The sequence below is a fragment of the Phascolarctos cinereus genome, unplaced genomic scaffold, assembly GCF_003287225.1.
Source record: "Phascolarctos cinereus isolate Bilbo 61053 unplaced genomic scaffold, phaCin_HiC Scaffold_7;HRSCAF=346, whole genome shotgun sequence".
Classification (NCBI taxonomy): Eukaryota; Metazoa; Chordata; class Mammalia; order Diprotodontia; family Phascolarctidae; genus Phascolarctos; species Phascolarctos cinereus.
The window spans coordinates 181326197-181343461 of NW_027556180.1; the positions used below are offsets into that span (position 1 = coordinate 181326197).

At 38.6% G+C, this 17265-nt stretch overlaps 1 protein-coding gene and 1 long non-coding RNA gene across 3 annotated transcripts in view; one reads left to right on the top strand and one right to left on the bottom strand.

Annotated features, from left to right (window-relative positions):
- LOC144454798 (uncharacterized) overlaps positions 1-8088 on the top strand; it is a 41248-nt gene extending 33160 nt beyond the window's left edge. Inside the window, exons 2-3 of the long non-coding RNA XR_013483342.1 lie at positions 6403-6526; positions 7094-8088. This is a non-coding gene — a long non-coding RNA (uncharacterized LOC144454798). The remainder of the gene's footprint in view (positions 1-6402; positions 6527-7093) is intronic.
- IL1R2 (interleukin 1 receptor type 2) overlaps positions 1-17265 on the bottom strand; it is a 47508-nt gene that overhangs the window by 10337 nt on the left and 19906 nt on the right. Inside the window, exons 2-6 of one of the 2 annotated variants that reach the window (XM_020987870.2) lie at positions 14265-14389; positions 12676-12931; positions 8086-8266; positions 4049-4223; positions 399-461 (exon numbers count right to left, since the gene is read on the bottom strand). In XM_020987870.2, the coding sequence (XP_020843529.1) occupies positions 399-461; positions 4049-4223; positions 8086-8266; positions 12676-12931; positions 14265-14389 (800 nt within the window). Of the gene's footprint in view, positions 1-398; positions 462-4048; positions 4224-8085; positions 8267-12675; positions 12935-14264; positions 14390-17265 lie in introns of both variants that reach the window. The other variant, XM_020987869.2, reaches the window with a different exon arrangement.

Genomic DNA, 17265 nt, shown 5'->3' on the forward strand with positions numbered 1-17265 from the left:
GAATATTGTTTTTTTAAGGAATTGAAGGAAATGCTATATTTCAGTTAGAGGTGAGTGAAAAAAAAATTCGTTTTTTCCCTCATTCAAATTCTTTTGTGTGTGTGTGTGTGTGAGGCAACTAGGGTTAAATGACTTGCCCATGATCACACAGCTAGTAAGTGTCCTTGTCTCAGGCCAGATTTGAACTCAGATCCTTCTGACTCCAAGGCTGGAGCTCTATCCACTACACCACCTAGCTGCACTCCCCCCTATTCAAGTTCAAAGATGAAACCTGTCCATGGACCCTAGGTTAACTGGTCCCTTCCAGCAGCATCAAAATTTAACACTGTTCTTGTTACGTTATTGCAGTGAGTACATTTGAGCCCTTTGGGTTTGAAGAAGTCACTGACGGTCCTTACCAAGAGAAGTCAACACAGTCTTATTAGATCCAATAATCACTGGCATGGTCTCCTCCTTTTTTTCTGGGATGAAAAAGAGATTTCATTAGGAAAACAGTAGTTCCAGGAAAGCCAAAGTGTTAGAAGAGATAATAGCTGTCATCTCCATTTCAAGCCAGTGGCTAAGTCCTATTGTTTGCCTCAATTATGTCCTACTTTATTCCCTGTACATAACACCAGATTTATCCTTTATCTTGCAGAGGAAACAGTCTCCCCACCAGATTGGAGCAGCTTGGGTCACTGCCTTTCCCAGAACAGTAATTACCAGAAAAGGTCAAAGCTAAATACATGTGACCAACTCTCATTCTGGACACTGTGGCAGACAATTAACCATTTCCCATCTTAGTCTTTTTTAAAAATTTGCTACATTTCTATCATTATTATAACAATTATGATCATAAAATTTAGGTATAATTATTAAAGTAACTGGCACTGTTAACCCCACTTATAGATAAAATTACCAAAAAATCAAATTAAATTTAAAATGACCATTAGCATGATTCATCAAAATGAAGTAACAATTTTCTATAATAAAATAACAGCCAAATGTTGGGCAGCTGCCATTTGGCAATCTTGCCCAAGGATCAAGAGAGTTGCTCCCTCTAAGGCAGGGGCTCTCAGCCTTGTTTGTGTCATGGACCCCTTTGGCAGTCTGGTAAAGACAATGAATCCCTTCTCAGAATATTGTTTTTAAAAACATAAAATACATAGGGTTAGAAAGGAAAAATACATTAAAATATAGTTATCAAAAAATTTTTTTTTAAGTTCATGGACCTCAAGTTAAGAAACTCTGTCTAAGAGATATGATTTGAGAGGAGCCACAATGAAGTTCACCAGTCTGCAAAAACCTCAGCTGTCCCTTCACACTCTCCCATACCTAAAGTTCCCAACACTTGATTTTTGTCTGAAGGGCTGGGGTTCAATGAAACGCTCTGTCAGAATCCAAATTCTCCTGGAAGGTAATACATAAACCACAGTAACTGCCATTCATTAACATCCAGAATTGATTTACCAGAATTCTAATTTTAAGCAGCAGAAACAGATTCCCAGGGAAGTTTTGCTGAGGGAGAGTAGAAAGGAATGGGTACTGCCTGATGAGATGACCCTCACATGGACTGTCACAGGGAATCTTACTTCTTCTGGGGAGCCAGTGGGCAATGGAATACCTTGAGTAGCAGGGAGGAAGGGAGGGTCAAATAGGTTCCACTAGTGGGTGAGATGATGCCCACAGAGGACATCAGCCCATCTACTTTTCTCCACTTAACCTGTTACCTGTCACTGTTCAAACAGTGAAATGTGTAAATACTGGGTGCCATTTGATCAATAGATTTAGTTATCTAATACTACAGTAACGTAAAATCCTGGTTCTATCTAGTCAGGAGCTTTCCCTTCCCTTCCATTCCAATCCACTACCAAAGCATGCACATAAAAAATCAGCACTCAGTGTCTTCCTGGCTTAAAGCCTGCCTCTGGGAGGCAAGCAGGAGCACTCCTCTACTAAATCTCAGAAAGTCATCTTGGTGACATTATATTGGATAAAATGTAAGACTGCTGCCCCCATGTGTTCCTTGTCAATATTGCACTGACCGGATAATTTCAGAACCACTGTTTTTAGGCTGACTATAACCCTAGTGATGGCAACAAGACAGCATCTCTATGATGGATGCTTAAGAATGAGAGTTGCATTCTAAGAATATGGTGTAGATTCAACAGCTCCACAGAATACTTCCTGAGTGACCTTGGGGAAGTCACCCACACCCCTGCTCTGAGGTTCAGTTTGTCACTGAAAAAAATCACTGAGTAGATTGGAATAGATGATCTGTAAGACCTCTTTCGAGGTCTATGATTTTGAGTCACTATTTACACATGGGGTATGATTATTCAGAGACGGTGTGGCACCACAGATAGAAAGCTGGATCCTTACTACAAAGTGGCTCAGACAAGTCACTTAGCCTCTCAAGGTCCTAGGTAACTCTATGTAACTTTTAAGTTGCTCCTTTTCTGTTATGGCCAACTTTTCATGACCACATTTAGAGTTCTTTTGGCAAAGATACTGGAGTGGTTTTCCATTTCCTTCTCCAGCTCATGTTACTCGAGGGGATTTTACTCATTTATAGGAAACTGAGGCAAACAGGGCTAAGTGACTTGCCCAGGGCCACACAGCTATTAAGTGTCTGATTTGAACTCCAGAATGTGCCTTTCTGACTCCAAGCCTGGCACTCAAGCCACCATGCCACCTGCAGAGCAGGGTTAAAGAAGGGATATCCTCACTAGAGGTTTCATATGCCAATGAAATCATTGGTCTGCACTCCTTAAGAGTAGAGATGGTTTCATTCTTTTTATTTCTATCCCTAGTACCTAACACAGTGCCTGGCACATGGTAGCTTACTGATTGACAAGTAGTGACTGACATAAAAAATAAGTACAATAGTCAGTCTTTACTTTGCTACCATAAAGACCAAAAAAATCAGTCTCTTAGCAAATTGCCCTATTTTTAATATTAAACATTTTATTTCTCAAGCTTTCTGAAGTCCTTGTAAAAGGTACAATGTCAGTTTTTAAAGTAAAAACAGATATAGACATAGATATTCAACATTTGTTATGGCCCACAGAAACCACTCTCTTTTATAAAACTGTTACTCCCAGCACCAATTCACTGGGAATGAAAAGAGTTTTCTGGGCCACTCTCCAACAAGACTAATGAAGAATCCAAAGTCATGGTTGGTTAGTTATGGCCCAAAAAGGAGAAGCTACTACAAGACATATCAATAGATAATTGTTTGCTCAAAACAGAAGACCCCACCTTATTCTGGGTCTCTGTTTCCTCTCATCTGTAAAATGAGAGTTGGACTAGATGACCTAGTTTGAGGTTCCTTCCGATGTTAAGTCTATGATTGTATGGGCCAGGGACCAGACTTGTGATTTCATTGGTTCATAGAACTGCCAGAAGAGAGGACACCTCTTGTGCAATCTACAGTCTTAAAGAATGGTCTAGGGCACTGAGAGATTAAGTGACTTGCCCAGAGACTCACAAGCAGTGTGTGTCAGAGGTAGGACCTGATCCTGGATGTTCTGGGCTTCCAGGTCAGCCCTCTACTATGCTACCTCTTACAATCTTATAATTCCCCTCAAATGACTGTACTATCACATCTAGAAGTGGCCAAAGCTGTACTATAGTTCTTGATGTTGACTCATGCCTTATATGGAAAACTATTTCCATAACCTGTATTAACACTTTCCACTCAGTGAAGTCAGCATCAAGTCAGGCATATACTAGGCTCCTTCTATTCATGTCCTCACCTCTTTGCCTTAGTACAATGCGTTCTACTTTTCAAACATTTCTTTCAAGTGACACTGTAAGAAAAATCTCTCTCTCTGTCTCTGTCTCTTTCTGCCTTTCCCTCTCTCCATTTCTGCCTCTTTCTGTCTGTCTCTCTCTGTCTCTTTCATTTACTCATTTTGTTTTGCCCTACACACCCAAGGTAATGGCAGAACCTCAGTGCAACTCCACAAACTCATTAGTAAATAAGGCTGGAGTAAAAACAAATAAACCAAACCAAACCAAACCAAACCAAACAAAAAACTAAAGATTGTATACTGTCCATACTTACTGATGATGCGTGGATTAATGTGCCTGGTGATGTTATACTTCACACCTTCATAGACAAAAGGTAGTTCGCAGGTATAGTAACCAGAGCTGTCCAATGACACATTGTTTATATGGCAGTAAACGGATCCTTTCAAAATTGAAAACGTCTTGTTGCTTTGGTCCAAAAGAACTGCATCCTTTGAGAAATGTTTTTAAACATCACCCTATATACTTTGACATGTGTAAATAGAATCATCATTATCAACTCATTGCTTCTCTTCACCCTTATACCTTATAAGTATTTATCAAGCACCATGAATCAAGCACTAGGTACTTTGGAAGATAGCAAAATATCATGCTAAATGTACCTTCTGTTGTATAATCATGGAGTGATTTCAGCAGAGTGTAGACATTTTTAGAGATGTAAAACAAAACCCCACAGCTAAAATGAGATTATTGTCCTCTGAGATTATCGTCAGTCATCCTGACTTTTGTCTTGCCAGTGGACTTTAGTGACTTTGGATGGAGGAGCAAGGCTGATGACTGTGCAGCTCTGCCTCACTTTAATCCAATTCTTGGGCAAGTCAAGACATCACCCTGTGATATCATTAGTCCTCTTCAAAAATTGAAGAACAATAATCTTCCATTTATACTAAATGTATTTTGTGTATTGCTCCCCCCATTAAACTATAGTAGCACTTATATAGCAGCATTTTAAAGTTTGCAAAGCACTTTACATATTCTGTCTCAATTATTCTTTACAATAACTCTAGGATATAGGTTCAATTGTTATTCCCATTTGACGGATGGGGAAACTAAGGCTGAGACAGGTTAAATGACTTGCCCAGGGTCCCAGGGCTAGCAGGTTTCTGAGGCAGGATTAGAACTCAGGTCTTCCTGACTCCAAATCTAACACTTCAGGTACTGTACCACCTAGCTGTCAGTAGAATGTAAACTCCTTGAGGGCAGGGACCCTGCCAGCATTCAGTAGAGTACCTGGCATATAGTAAGCACTTAAAAAATGCTTGCTGACTGAAAGATAATAGTAATAGTCCCTTTAAGATATACCAATATTAAAAAAAATACAAATACAACTGAGGTAGGATTAGAATGCAGGTATTTCTGACTCCAAATCTAGTATTCTGTGTACTTGGAGTCCATAGAATGTAAACTCCTTAGTGGCACATACCCTGCTTTTCCTTTTCTTTGTATTCCCATAATTTAGTACATTTGTGGCTTTTATAATGGCATTTAAATTATTGCAATTATGTGATGGAATACTACTCTGCTGGAAGAAATGATGAGCTGGTTGAATTTAGAAAAACATGGGAAGACTTGGATGAAATAATGAAGAGTGAAATGAGCCGAACCAAGAGAGTGTTACATACAGTAACAGCAATGCTGTTCAAAGAATAACTGTGAACAACTCAGCTATTCTGAATATTATCAATAATCAAATCAACTACAAAAGATTTATGAGGAAAGATGCTATCCACCTCTAGAGAAAGAACTGATAAATAGAAGTAATGTACAGTATGGCTTTACAACAGAGAGAGAAAAAAAGAGAGACAGAGAGAATGGTTTTTACTATATATGTATATATGTGTGTATATGTACACATCTGTGTTTAACAATGGCTTTCTCTTGTGCAGGATGGCAAGGGAAGGAGGGAGACAGTTTGGAACTTAAAATGTAACAAAAATAAATGTAATTTAATTTAAAAAGAAATAAATTATTGCTATTATGGTTGCTGTTATTTCAAATGCTAAGATGGACCTTAGGGGAAGATCTTGTAAAGACTACTGCACTGTAGTTGTATAGAACCAGAGTAGTGAATGGAAAAAAAAAATCACAAATATAAAAATATTCCAGTCCAAGTAGAGCAAGAAAATGGTAGCTAGAAACAAAGTAGTTTTTTCCTATAAGTAAAAGAATTGCCCTAGTTCTCTGCATAACACATGGACCACGACAGAAAGTCCATAACCATCCTTCTTGTTCAAACTCAGTCAACAACTGAGAAGTCTATGTGATAATTATGGACATGTAGATATCATTATTTCACTTATCTTCATACCAGCCTTGTGAACTAAGTAGCGCAGCTACGAATCAAGATCACACAGCTAGTAAGTAGTACCACAAGCTGAGTGAGATTTGAACTTGACCTTCTAACTCCAAGGCCATTGTTATTTTCACACACTCAACAGCCCCAAATTTTGCCTGTGGTCAACCAGCTTAGCAATGATGATTAAGTAATTCTTCCTCAAACAGGAACTATTTTGAGGCTCCCTTTCCAATAAATATTTATTAACTGTTCTGGATATTGTTTGTGTTTTGTTTTGTTTTTAAATTGAGGCTGATAGAAATCTTGTTGTTCAGTTTTTTTCAGTTGTGTCCAAGTCTTCATGACCCGATTTGGATTTTTCTTGGCAAAGATACTGGAGTGGTTTGCCATTTCCTTCTCCAGCTCATTTTACAGATGAGGAAACTTTGGCAAACAGAGGTAAGTGACTTGCCCTACTTCACACATCTAATAAGTGTCTAAGGCCAGATTTGAACTCAGGAAGAGGAGTCTTCCTGACTCCAAGCCCTGCACACTATCCACTATGCCACTTAGCTGTCTAATAGAAATCTTACCATGGACAAATATGGTTTAGACAATTCACAGATCTTCCAATGAGGAATGCTAAAATGAGGATATATCACAGTCATATTACACAGGCATTTGACAAATATTTGCCAGTCAAAAGGCTCATGGAGATAGTGCTTGAAAATATGTTTTACAAATGTGTAAGTGGAAGGTCAAGATGGTAAAAGCAAAAAATCTTCCAGGACTTCAGGGATAGTTAATGGGACCCTAGATAGAAGAACTGAAATAAGTCTTATAGTTGTTTCATTCTGCTGGGCAATTAGAGCATCATCTCTTTCTTGATGCTGATCTAATCCAGCATATTCAGTTTGCATTATTTCTGGACTTGCATCATGTATCTCCTTTAGTAAACAAAAATTTCTTAAATTTTTTGGTTTTAAAGTGATTGCTTAAATATCATCCATTTTCATTCCTCTCTAGGCTGCACTCCTGACTCTCCAGACTTTCTCTAGAATGCCACAGAAACCTCTTTACCTGGAAGGTCCTATATCCCTAGACTTTCCACGTTGAAAACCTACCCCCATCCCAGACCATCGGGTCTTTCTTTCTGATTAACTGGTTCCTCCAGAACCTCCATTTTAAGGAGGATACCCAAGCTAATCATGTCTTCACTTCTCTCCAGACTTTCTCTACAATGGCCCTGCATTGGATACCTTCATTCCATTCCCACTTTTAAGCTTCATTTTACATGACCTCTTCTGCCATTAAAATGGAAGCTCCCTGAAGGCAAAGGCTGTCCCTTTCTCTGTTTGTGTCTGTATTGCCAGCACTTGGCATAGTTAAGTGACCAAGCATTTATTCATTTCTAAGGCTAATTGTTTGGTATTATATTTTTAAAACTTTTTTATTGTGAATTTAATAATCATCACAGAAATTTTGGTAACCAAAGAATAAAAAAACACCTTTCTCATGTTGTGGATGTATATGCTTTAAAAAAAATACCATGTAAATATTTTTCTTAATTTTTTTTTTAGGCATTCAGGGCTAAGTGACTTGCCCAGGATCACACAGCCTGTAAGTGTCAAGTATCTGAGGCCAGACTCAGGTCCTCCTGACTCCAAGCCCAGAGCTCTATCCACTGTGCCACCTAGCTGCCCCCATTTTTTCCTCATTTAACGGCAGGTTAAATTATACTCCAATCAATCACAGTGCTTTATTATGAAATACTGAACCTTTACTTCCATACCTTAACTCACTTTCCTCCTAGCTCTCACCCATCCTCCATAAATGAGGAAACTTACTTAGTATTTCTGGGCTGTTTAAATGTAATTTTTAAAAGGACTAGATATATAAAGGTTAATGCAAAAGGATAGGAAGCATTATCCTGTGGCTAGCAACCTAGTGGACTGCTATATTCCAACCTAACCATATTTCTAACTAATAGATGGAATATGAATTTTAAGGGTGTATACCTTATACCATTTGATTTCCATGTCATTCTTGTCTTGGATAAAATCATCGATGTCAGGGCACACTAGATATCCAGCACCTGAAGTGATTAGAACTTGTTGATAGGAAAGGGATTGCAAAGATGCTTCTGACTTCTTAAAGACCTTTAACTCAACAGACATTGTGGCACAATAGGATTCATTCCTGTAAAGAGATGACAGATAGCATTTTGTTATATCATACACATATAGAAAGAATGTCCAAGTAGAGTGAAACAAGCATTGGATCAGAAGACCTGAATTCAATTGCAGGTTCTACTATTTCCTAATTACGAGAAGCCTTCCTAATTACAGTGTTTCTCTCAGCCTCAGTTTCCTCATCCACAAAGAAGCAATAATAATTGGCCAATCTAATTCATAGGATTATCTAGCTGATCAAATTGAATAATGCATAGGGAGGTGCTTTCTAAATTATAAAAGCTTATAGGAACATAAGATTATATGCTAAACTATATATCATGATAACATTGAAGGAATATTATTATCGATACATTAAGTTTAATGTGGAATGCATTTGCATAGGCTTTATCATTTATAATTCGTTTTCATTTTAAAAATAATTATTATAATAGATAATTTAATGTCACAAGTAACCTTTTCACATGCCAAAGAAGATACCTTTGGAACATTCTGCTTTTCTTCTGACAAGAAGTCCATAGTATCATAAGACTTAGAACAAGAAGAAACCTCAAAAGTCATCTAGGCCAGATATTCCTTCTACAGCATTCTAAACAAGTAGCCTCTCAGCTTGTGTTCAGAGAGCTCTAGGAAGGGGAAAAGCCCTTACACTGCAATGCAACCCATTCAGTGTTCACACAGTCCTCACGGTTAGAAAGTTTTCCTTTATGTCAAATCAAAACTGACCTTCATACGCCTTTCATCCATTACTTCTAGTTCTGCCTCCAGAAGCCAAGTAGAAAAATCTAATCTTTCCCTACAATTATTTTGCATTTGCCATATGTGGATTTTGTATACATGTTGTTCACTCTCTGCCCAACTAGAATGTAAGCTCCTTGAAGTTGGGAACTAGTTCATATTGGTCTTTTTATCCTCAAAGTCTAGTTCAATGTCTGACCCGCAGTAAGGGTTTAATTGAATTTAAATGAATCAGATTGAATTGAAGACAGAAAATATATACGTGAAGATACAGACTGTTATTTATTGCCTTTGTGACTTTGGGCAAGGCACTGTGGTTCATATTCTCCTGTCAAAAAGAGGTAGTTGAACTAACCTACATGGTCCTGAATGTCTGCTCCACCTCTTGATCTATAAACATGTCATGTGTGTGTGCATACATATACATATATATGTATTATATATATAGACACATATATATACATATATACATATATATGTATATAGGTAGGTCTATTTAATATAGATGTGTGGATATGTCTATATTATAGACATATAGATATATATGTATACATGTATGTAATACATTCACATATATCTATATCATAGATATGTGTCTTTGTGTGTGTACATTTAGGTTATATAGATACATGTGTATATAGATATGTAGATCTATAGTATGGGATTTGTTATACAGATATATGTGCCTATGTGTGTATATATATCCATGTTATATAGATATATATGTATGTAAATATGTAGAGCTATATTATACAGATATAGGTGTATATATGCATATATCTGTTATGTAAATGTTTGCATATATGTATAACATAAATACATGTATATATATTCCTTTATATAATATATAAATGTATAGGTCTGTTTAATATAGATATATTATACGTATGTGTCTACATTATAGATATGTGTCTATATGTCTACACTGTATAGATATGTAGTATATATGTTGTCTATATGTGATATAGTCACATATATCTATGTTCTCTAGATGTATATATCTGTGTGAATATATTTGTTATATAGAAATGTGTATATAGCTATGTAGAGCTATATCATACTAATAGATGTGCATATATGCATATGTATGTAGATTATATAGATATGTAAATATGTATAATATAGATATATGCATGCATTTATCTATATAATGTAGATATATACATGCTAAGACAATTGTATCTCCCTTTCCCCCAGCTCCAAATTACCCAATCATCCTGGTTAGATTAGCGATGGTTTATCAGACAGCCAAATATCTAAATATTTGTCATGATGGGCCCAGGTTAAGCCAAAGGTCTTCTGTTCCCATAATCCTAGATCCTAGCCCAGCTTCCTGGAAACTTCCCCTATCCCAGCTCCCCACAATTGGCAGCCAGCCCAGCACTTCAGGTAAAGGACCTGGAAAAATCACAGCAAGAAAACTCATTTCTGTGAAACAAATGGCTTGGTGGATCACAGGCCCATTAAAAAAAAAAGTTGCCAATACCCTAAGTAGCAAGAGAGCAAGCCTCCTGTTGTATTGCTAGAAATACAACACATTCAATAAGAAACTTCTGTTTGAATTCCTATCTATTAAAAAAACTTATGAAGACCTAGCTTATTTCAAAACTTTTATTAAAAAAAAAAACTTTAAAAAGAAAAAATTATCACTTGGTATTGAGCATTCTCTATTTTTGCTAGGCCATGGGGTTAAGTGACTTGCCCAGGGTCACACAGCTAGTAAGTGTTATATGCCTGAAGCTGCATTTGAACTCAGGTCCTCCTGAGTCCAGGGCTGCTTCTCCATCCACTGCACCACCTAGCTGCCAGTTATAATTATTTTTGTTGTTCAGTTGTATCCAAATCTTCATGCCCCTTTGAGGTTTTCTTGGCACATACTGGAGTGGTTTGCCATTTCCTTCTCCAGCTTATTTAACAGATGAGGAAATTGAGGCAAACAGGGTTAAGTGACTTGCCTCACAGATATTCAGTGTCTTAGGCCACATTTGAACTCAGGTCTTCCTAACTCCTGATCCGGCACACCGTCCACTGTACCACCTAGCTACCCATTGTAATTATAACCTTCACCAAGAAGGCATGCCAAAAGAAAATAGTTGTCCTCTATTAAGATCCAAAAAGAGAATCAGACAGGTGTGGTTGTATTAAATTAATGTTGTATTATAAACTGAAATCTTCTCCTACACTTGTGACAATAGAGCACAAACTCTAAAAATTTCTATCCAGCTGAAGAAGCTATAGTATGGGCTTGGTGACATTGTATGGTCATCAGCTAAGGACTAGTATTCTTAAATTTAGAAAAACATCACCAGAGGGCTGGCCACTGAGTGATTTTTATTGGTCAGAGAAACTCATGAAGACTGTTAGTGAAAGTCCAGAGAGGAAAGGATCTATGAAAGAAATACAGTAAATATGTCACTGATCCTTGAAATATTGAAGGACAAGCTGAAATTGAATAGTGCTGGATCCCCTTCCCCCAACTGCTAGTGCCTTCCTTTCCAAACTATTTTTTTAATTAGCATTATTCTCTTAATGTTTATTCTATATGTAAGTTTTCATAAGTTAAAGTTAAATGAAGACCTTTGGGGGCACCATGATCTTCTCAGTTAGGAATGAACTCACTTATGCATTCATCCTGTTCTAATCTGTGTTTTATTTGTCACGCCATCCTAATCCTCCCAGTAGATTGCAAACTCTTTAAAGGCAGAGACTGTAGCTTATTTCGTCTTTGTAGACACACCACATATGTGGCCTAACATCTACCACATAATGACATTTAATAAATTGAAGTGAATTATGTTAAGCATTTCTTCATTGTCTTTTAAAATGCAGCTCTCAGGAGGGTTTCATAACACTTTTATCATATCAGGAAGGAAAACGAATTGGAGCTGGAAGAGATGTGGAGGAAGAAAGGTATCTAAATGTGAATGTGAGGGACTCATTTCATAATTCTTCCTAATCCATCAGTAAGCATTTATCAAATGTCTACTATGTGCTAGGGCAGTAGATAGAGCACCAGGCTTGGAGTCACGAAGACCTGAATTCAAATCCAGCCTCAGACACTAGCTGTGTGACCCTGGGCAAGTCACTTAACCCTGTTTGCCTCAGTTTCCTCATCTGTAAAATAAGCTGGAGAAGGAAATGGCAAACCACTCCAGTAACTTTGCCAAGAAAATCCTAAATGGGGTCACAAAGAGGTAGCCACTCCTGAAAACAACTGAACAACAACTGTGTGGTAGGCATTGTGGGTACAAAGACAAAAATAAAATAGTCGCTACTCTCAAGACCTGACATCCCACCTGAGGCAGGTCTTCTCTACAAGAAAGTTTTTCAGAAGAACTAGAAAGAAGAACAATGCCAGTCCTGTTGAAATAAGGGGAGTCATTTGTTAAAATAACAGAGCAGGAGGCAGAGTCAAGATGGTAGAGGGAGAAGAAGCAATTGATCATAGCCCACCCCTGTCTTTTTTCCTCAACAATCTTGAAAAATATCCCACTCCAAAATCTGATCAGGAAAGATAAGAAAAGTCACAGTGAGTTATTTTTCATTACATGGCAGCATAGAGAGAGAGAGACAGACAGAGAGGTCTGTAGCAACTGGGGAAAACATACAAACACACACACACCCCATCCATTTCCCCTTCCCAACTCCCACCACCATCTCTTCACAGAAAGCTCCTACCTAAAGGTGCAAATGTAAGTTCCCGAGTCCTCTGGTGTCGCTGGCAAAATCCAAAGGGCATTATCTTTTGTCCTTGTTCTGCCTGATCTGTGGGTTCCTAGAACAGTCTTCTCGGAATCATTTTTATGCCATGACAGGTTGTAGTGGAGACTGAAGAGGACCCTGTTGCCGAGCTTCGGGAAAGGGCTTTTCAGGACAACAGGTTCTGCTTCTACCCTGAATTTTTTAAAATACTTGCCGAGATACTGGCAGTTTTCTACTGTCAGAAAGAGTCAGAAAGGTCACAGTTAGCATGAATAAGCAGCAACTGGCAATGGAAAGAACTCTGGATTTGGAGTCAGGGCAAGTGGGTTTGAATTCTATCTCTGCCTCTACTTCTTTGTGAGACTTTAAGGAGGCCATTCCTTGGCTCCCGGCGTTCTCTCTGTCTGTTCCCCATGCCTGGAATGCTTTCCCTCCTCCATTCCAACTACTCACCTCCATGGCTTCCTTTAAGTGAAAACTAAAATCCCACCTTTTACAAGAAACCTTCCCCAACCCTCCTTAATTCCAGTGCCTTCCCTCTTAATTAGGTCCTATTTATCCTGAACATAGCTTGCTTTGTGTACATTTGTCTGTACATTGTCTCCGCCATCAGATTGTAAGCTCCTTAAGGACAGGGACTATCTTTTGACTCTTTTTGTATCGTTTTGCATTTAACGCTGGCTCTCAGTGACTGGCACCTGGTAGGTACTTAGATAAATGTTTATTGAATTGAACTGAACTGAATTTCACCCCTCTGTTGGTCAATTTCCTCTGGGTTCAATTCTCATCTCTTTGTTAACCATGTGACCTTGGCAAGTCACTTAACATCTTCTAGGAAAGAAGAAAAAGCTAAACAAATTCCTCATTTGTAAACGGAAAGGGTTGAGATCCATTCCAGTTAAAAATCTTTGACCACCGATTTTTAAAACACAATATATTGACTGTATCTAGACCATGTCAAAACCATGGGCCGCCAGCCAATCCAGTCTCAAAAAAAAATGCTGTCATTTCAAAGAAGAAAAAATGACAAAGCCAGTTTGACCTGATGGAACTGAAAATGATCAGCTGCTCTGACCACCTTGTCCATGTGGCCTCCCCTGATTTCCCTCAATCAGAAGGGATTCTTCCCTCAATGAACTCTCTGATACTTGATTTGTACCCCTCCTATGCTTCCACACTCTACTGCATCCAAGCTCCTTGAAATATGCTTTTGTCTTTGTAACCCTAATACCTAGCAGGGTACCTGGCATATAGAAGGAACTTGATAAATGTTTGCTGATTGATTCAGTGATTGAGTACGTATCTTTCCCCATCTGCTAGACAAGTGAAGGCAGGGGATATAATGTGACTTATTCATCATTGGATCCTCATTAGGACCTAGCATGTTGCCTTGAATTTTGCTACTGAATTGAATTGACCATATTTTACTTTTTTCAGTTAGTGTCACACACACACACGCAGCCGTTGAGGTGTCATGTTCAGACAAAATAATCCCTTCCACACAGGAAATTAAAAAAAAAACTGCAGGCAAATTTGTTTCCACTCATCAGATCTGGTTTTTTTACCTGTGTTTTTCTTGGGTTGAATGCTAGAAGCAGAAACACTCACTGCCAATGCATAGAAAAAGAAGAAAAATCCAAATAATTTCTGGAGGCGGGAAACTGAAAGCTGAGGTCCAGTATCTAGAAATCTAGAAAAAGTGAGAAAGGTCACACAGGAAACCACAAGCCAACTAAAGAGTTGCACGTATCCCCTGAGGGAATATTACAAACAGGTCCAGGAACACTGTAAAATTGGTTATTAACAAAGAGGCTAGAGCAAAGGATCTCTTGGGTCCTATATAGCCCCAAATCATAACATTATAATCCCAGGATGGTCGATTTAGAACTGAAAGGTAGACCAATCTCCTCATTTTACAGATGAGATTCAGAGAGGAAGTGAGGTGTCTATGAGCAGACAGATCACAAATGCCCCTGGCTTTGAATCTCTCATTCTTACTATTGCATACGCAATGAAGAGCTAGCTAGTGTGCCTCTGCCTGAAATTGCCCATGGGGGAAGGAAGGCTTAGGTCACTGAGATGAGAGCACTTGGGAACAGCAAGGCTCCTTTTGCTGATCTGCTCCCTCCCCTGCCTCCCCTCAAGGGTTGAAACTCCCATTACTTAAGCATTATGTGGACAGGATTTGAGAAAAAAATGAAAATTATTAGCATGTTTCAGAAACTCCCATTACTTAAACATTATGTGGACAGGATTTGAGCAAAAAATGAAAATTATTAGCATGTTTCAGTTCTGGGTACCATATTTTTAGTTGTTTCAGTTGCGTCCAACTCTTTGTGACCCCTTTTTGGGGGGTTTTTGTCAGAGATACTAGAGTGGTTTTCCATTTCCTTCCAGTTCATTTTACAGATGAAGAAACTGAGGCACAGAGTTAAGCAACTTGCCCAGGTGACGCAGCTAGTAAGTATCTGAGAATGGATTTGAACTCAGGTTTTCCTGATGCCAGGCCCAGAGCTATATCCACTGCACCACCTAGATGCCCCATATAGCTGCTGTTTTTTTGGGAAGGGCATTGGTAAGCTAATGGATGAGGAAGGGCATCAAGGTCATGCTATTCTGTTTTGCAAGGATCTTCAGTGGTTCTTTATTGCCTATAGGATAAAATACAAATGTCTCAGATTGTCATTTAAGTACCTCCAAACTAGAGCCAGCCTTCACTTCCCACTAGTGCTCCTTTACATTCTCTCCATTCCAGCTGAACTGGCCTATGGGCTGCTCCCCTGAATTCAACACCGTTGTATAAGCTGTTATCCATGCTCAGCATGCCCTCTCTCTTCAATTCCATCCTTTAAGATCCTTCACTTTCTTCAAGGCTCAGCTCTATTGCTATTTTCTTATCTAGCTTCAATTTTTTGAAATTTTCACTTGTGTGAAATATTCCATTCTACAACAATACTGAATAAATGGAGAATCACTATACTATACATAACTTTATACTTATAGATTAGGTTTAGTTGTTTGTTTTTTCTTTTTGGTGAGGCAATGGAGTTAATTGACTTGCCCAGGGTCACACAGCTTGTAAGTGTTAAGTGTCTGAGGTCACATTTGAACTCAGGTCCTTCTGACTCCAAGGCCAGAGCTCTATCCACTGTACCACCTAGCTACCTCTAGAATAGATTCTTTAGACTTCTCCTTGCGTCATTCCAGACTAGTTATTTCCTCAAATCAGATGGTAAATTCCTCAAAGATAAGAATAGTATCTTCTGTTTATTTGGTTATCTCCCAACCTATATTATCCACACAAAGAGATACTTAGTATTTATTTAAGTAGTTCAAAAGGTCCAAATTTCCTCAGTGTTAAGTACTACCTTCATCAACACATATGGCGCAGTAGAGTGCTGGGCCTGGAGTCAGGAAGGCCTGCATTCAAATCCAGCCTCAGACACTGGGAAGTCACTTAACCTTTGTTTGCGTCAGTTTCCAATAGAGACAATAATGGCACCTACCACATAGAGTTGAGATTTTGTGCAGATCAAATGAGATAAAAATTGTGAAGTGCCTGGAGCATGGTAAGTGCTATATAAATGTTAGCTATTGTTATTCCATGTCTTAGGAGATGATACTCCATGAAAGGTCATGGCCAAATGAAATGTTGGCCTTGTGGCCAAACTTCTGGCAATGAGCCTTGCTGAATTTAGTTAGCCTAGTCCTCAGATGACAGCCGTGTGGTCTACCGATGGTCAGGACCATCCTTGAAGTCATTCTGTCTTTGTAGTTCCTGCCTTTGAGCTGCCAGAGCCTCCAATGTAACTCGCCATCACTTCCATACCACAGTGAAGTATCAGAGGAGGACATAAGTCAAGGGTGCTCAACACATATGATTAAAATATGGCTTCATTTTCTGCCAGAAGGAACTCAAATTTGGACTGAGGACAAAAGTTAATCACTGTCCACCGGATTGGGTTTACAGCAATGTACAACTTTGGAAAGAATAGTTAGTGTTTCCACAATTGGACATTTGTTGTGGTTCTACTTTGGCCTGGGAGATTTCAGGCCCATTTATCTTTGCTTTTTATGGAATGTGGCCCACCATGAGGCAGCCCAGAGGTGGGGGACCTACAGCCTCAAGGCCCTATGTGATTCAAGCTTACACATTAGAATGTAAGCTTCTTGAGGGCAGGAAATATTTCTTTTCTTTTTATTTTCTCTTTATATTCCAATAGGTATTTTATAAATGAAATTAAATTTCCTCAATCTCTTCAATCTCCTCAGATCACAGTCAATGACATTGCTGACTCTGCAGAAGAGTCCTAGAAGTTGTCCTAGGAAACAAGGAAAGTAGGGAGGTTCAAGAAATATAGGGACTTACGAAATAAGGTCTTACAGAGTCAGTGGTGGTCCTATGAGCAAGGCCCAAAGCATCTGCCACTCTGATAAGTCATAGTGAGTAGAAGGGAAGTGTGCTGAAATGAATCTTTGGGATGATTAATTTCCGATTACAAAACCAGAACCTCTGAAGGAAGAAATCTATGGTTGACAAAAGTCAAGAATTCGATTCAATTTGAT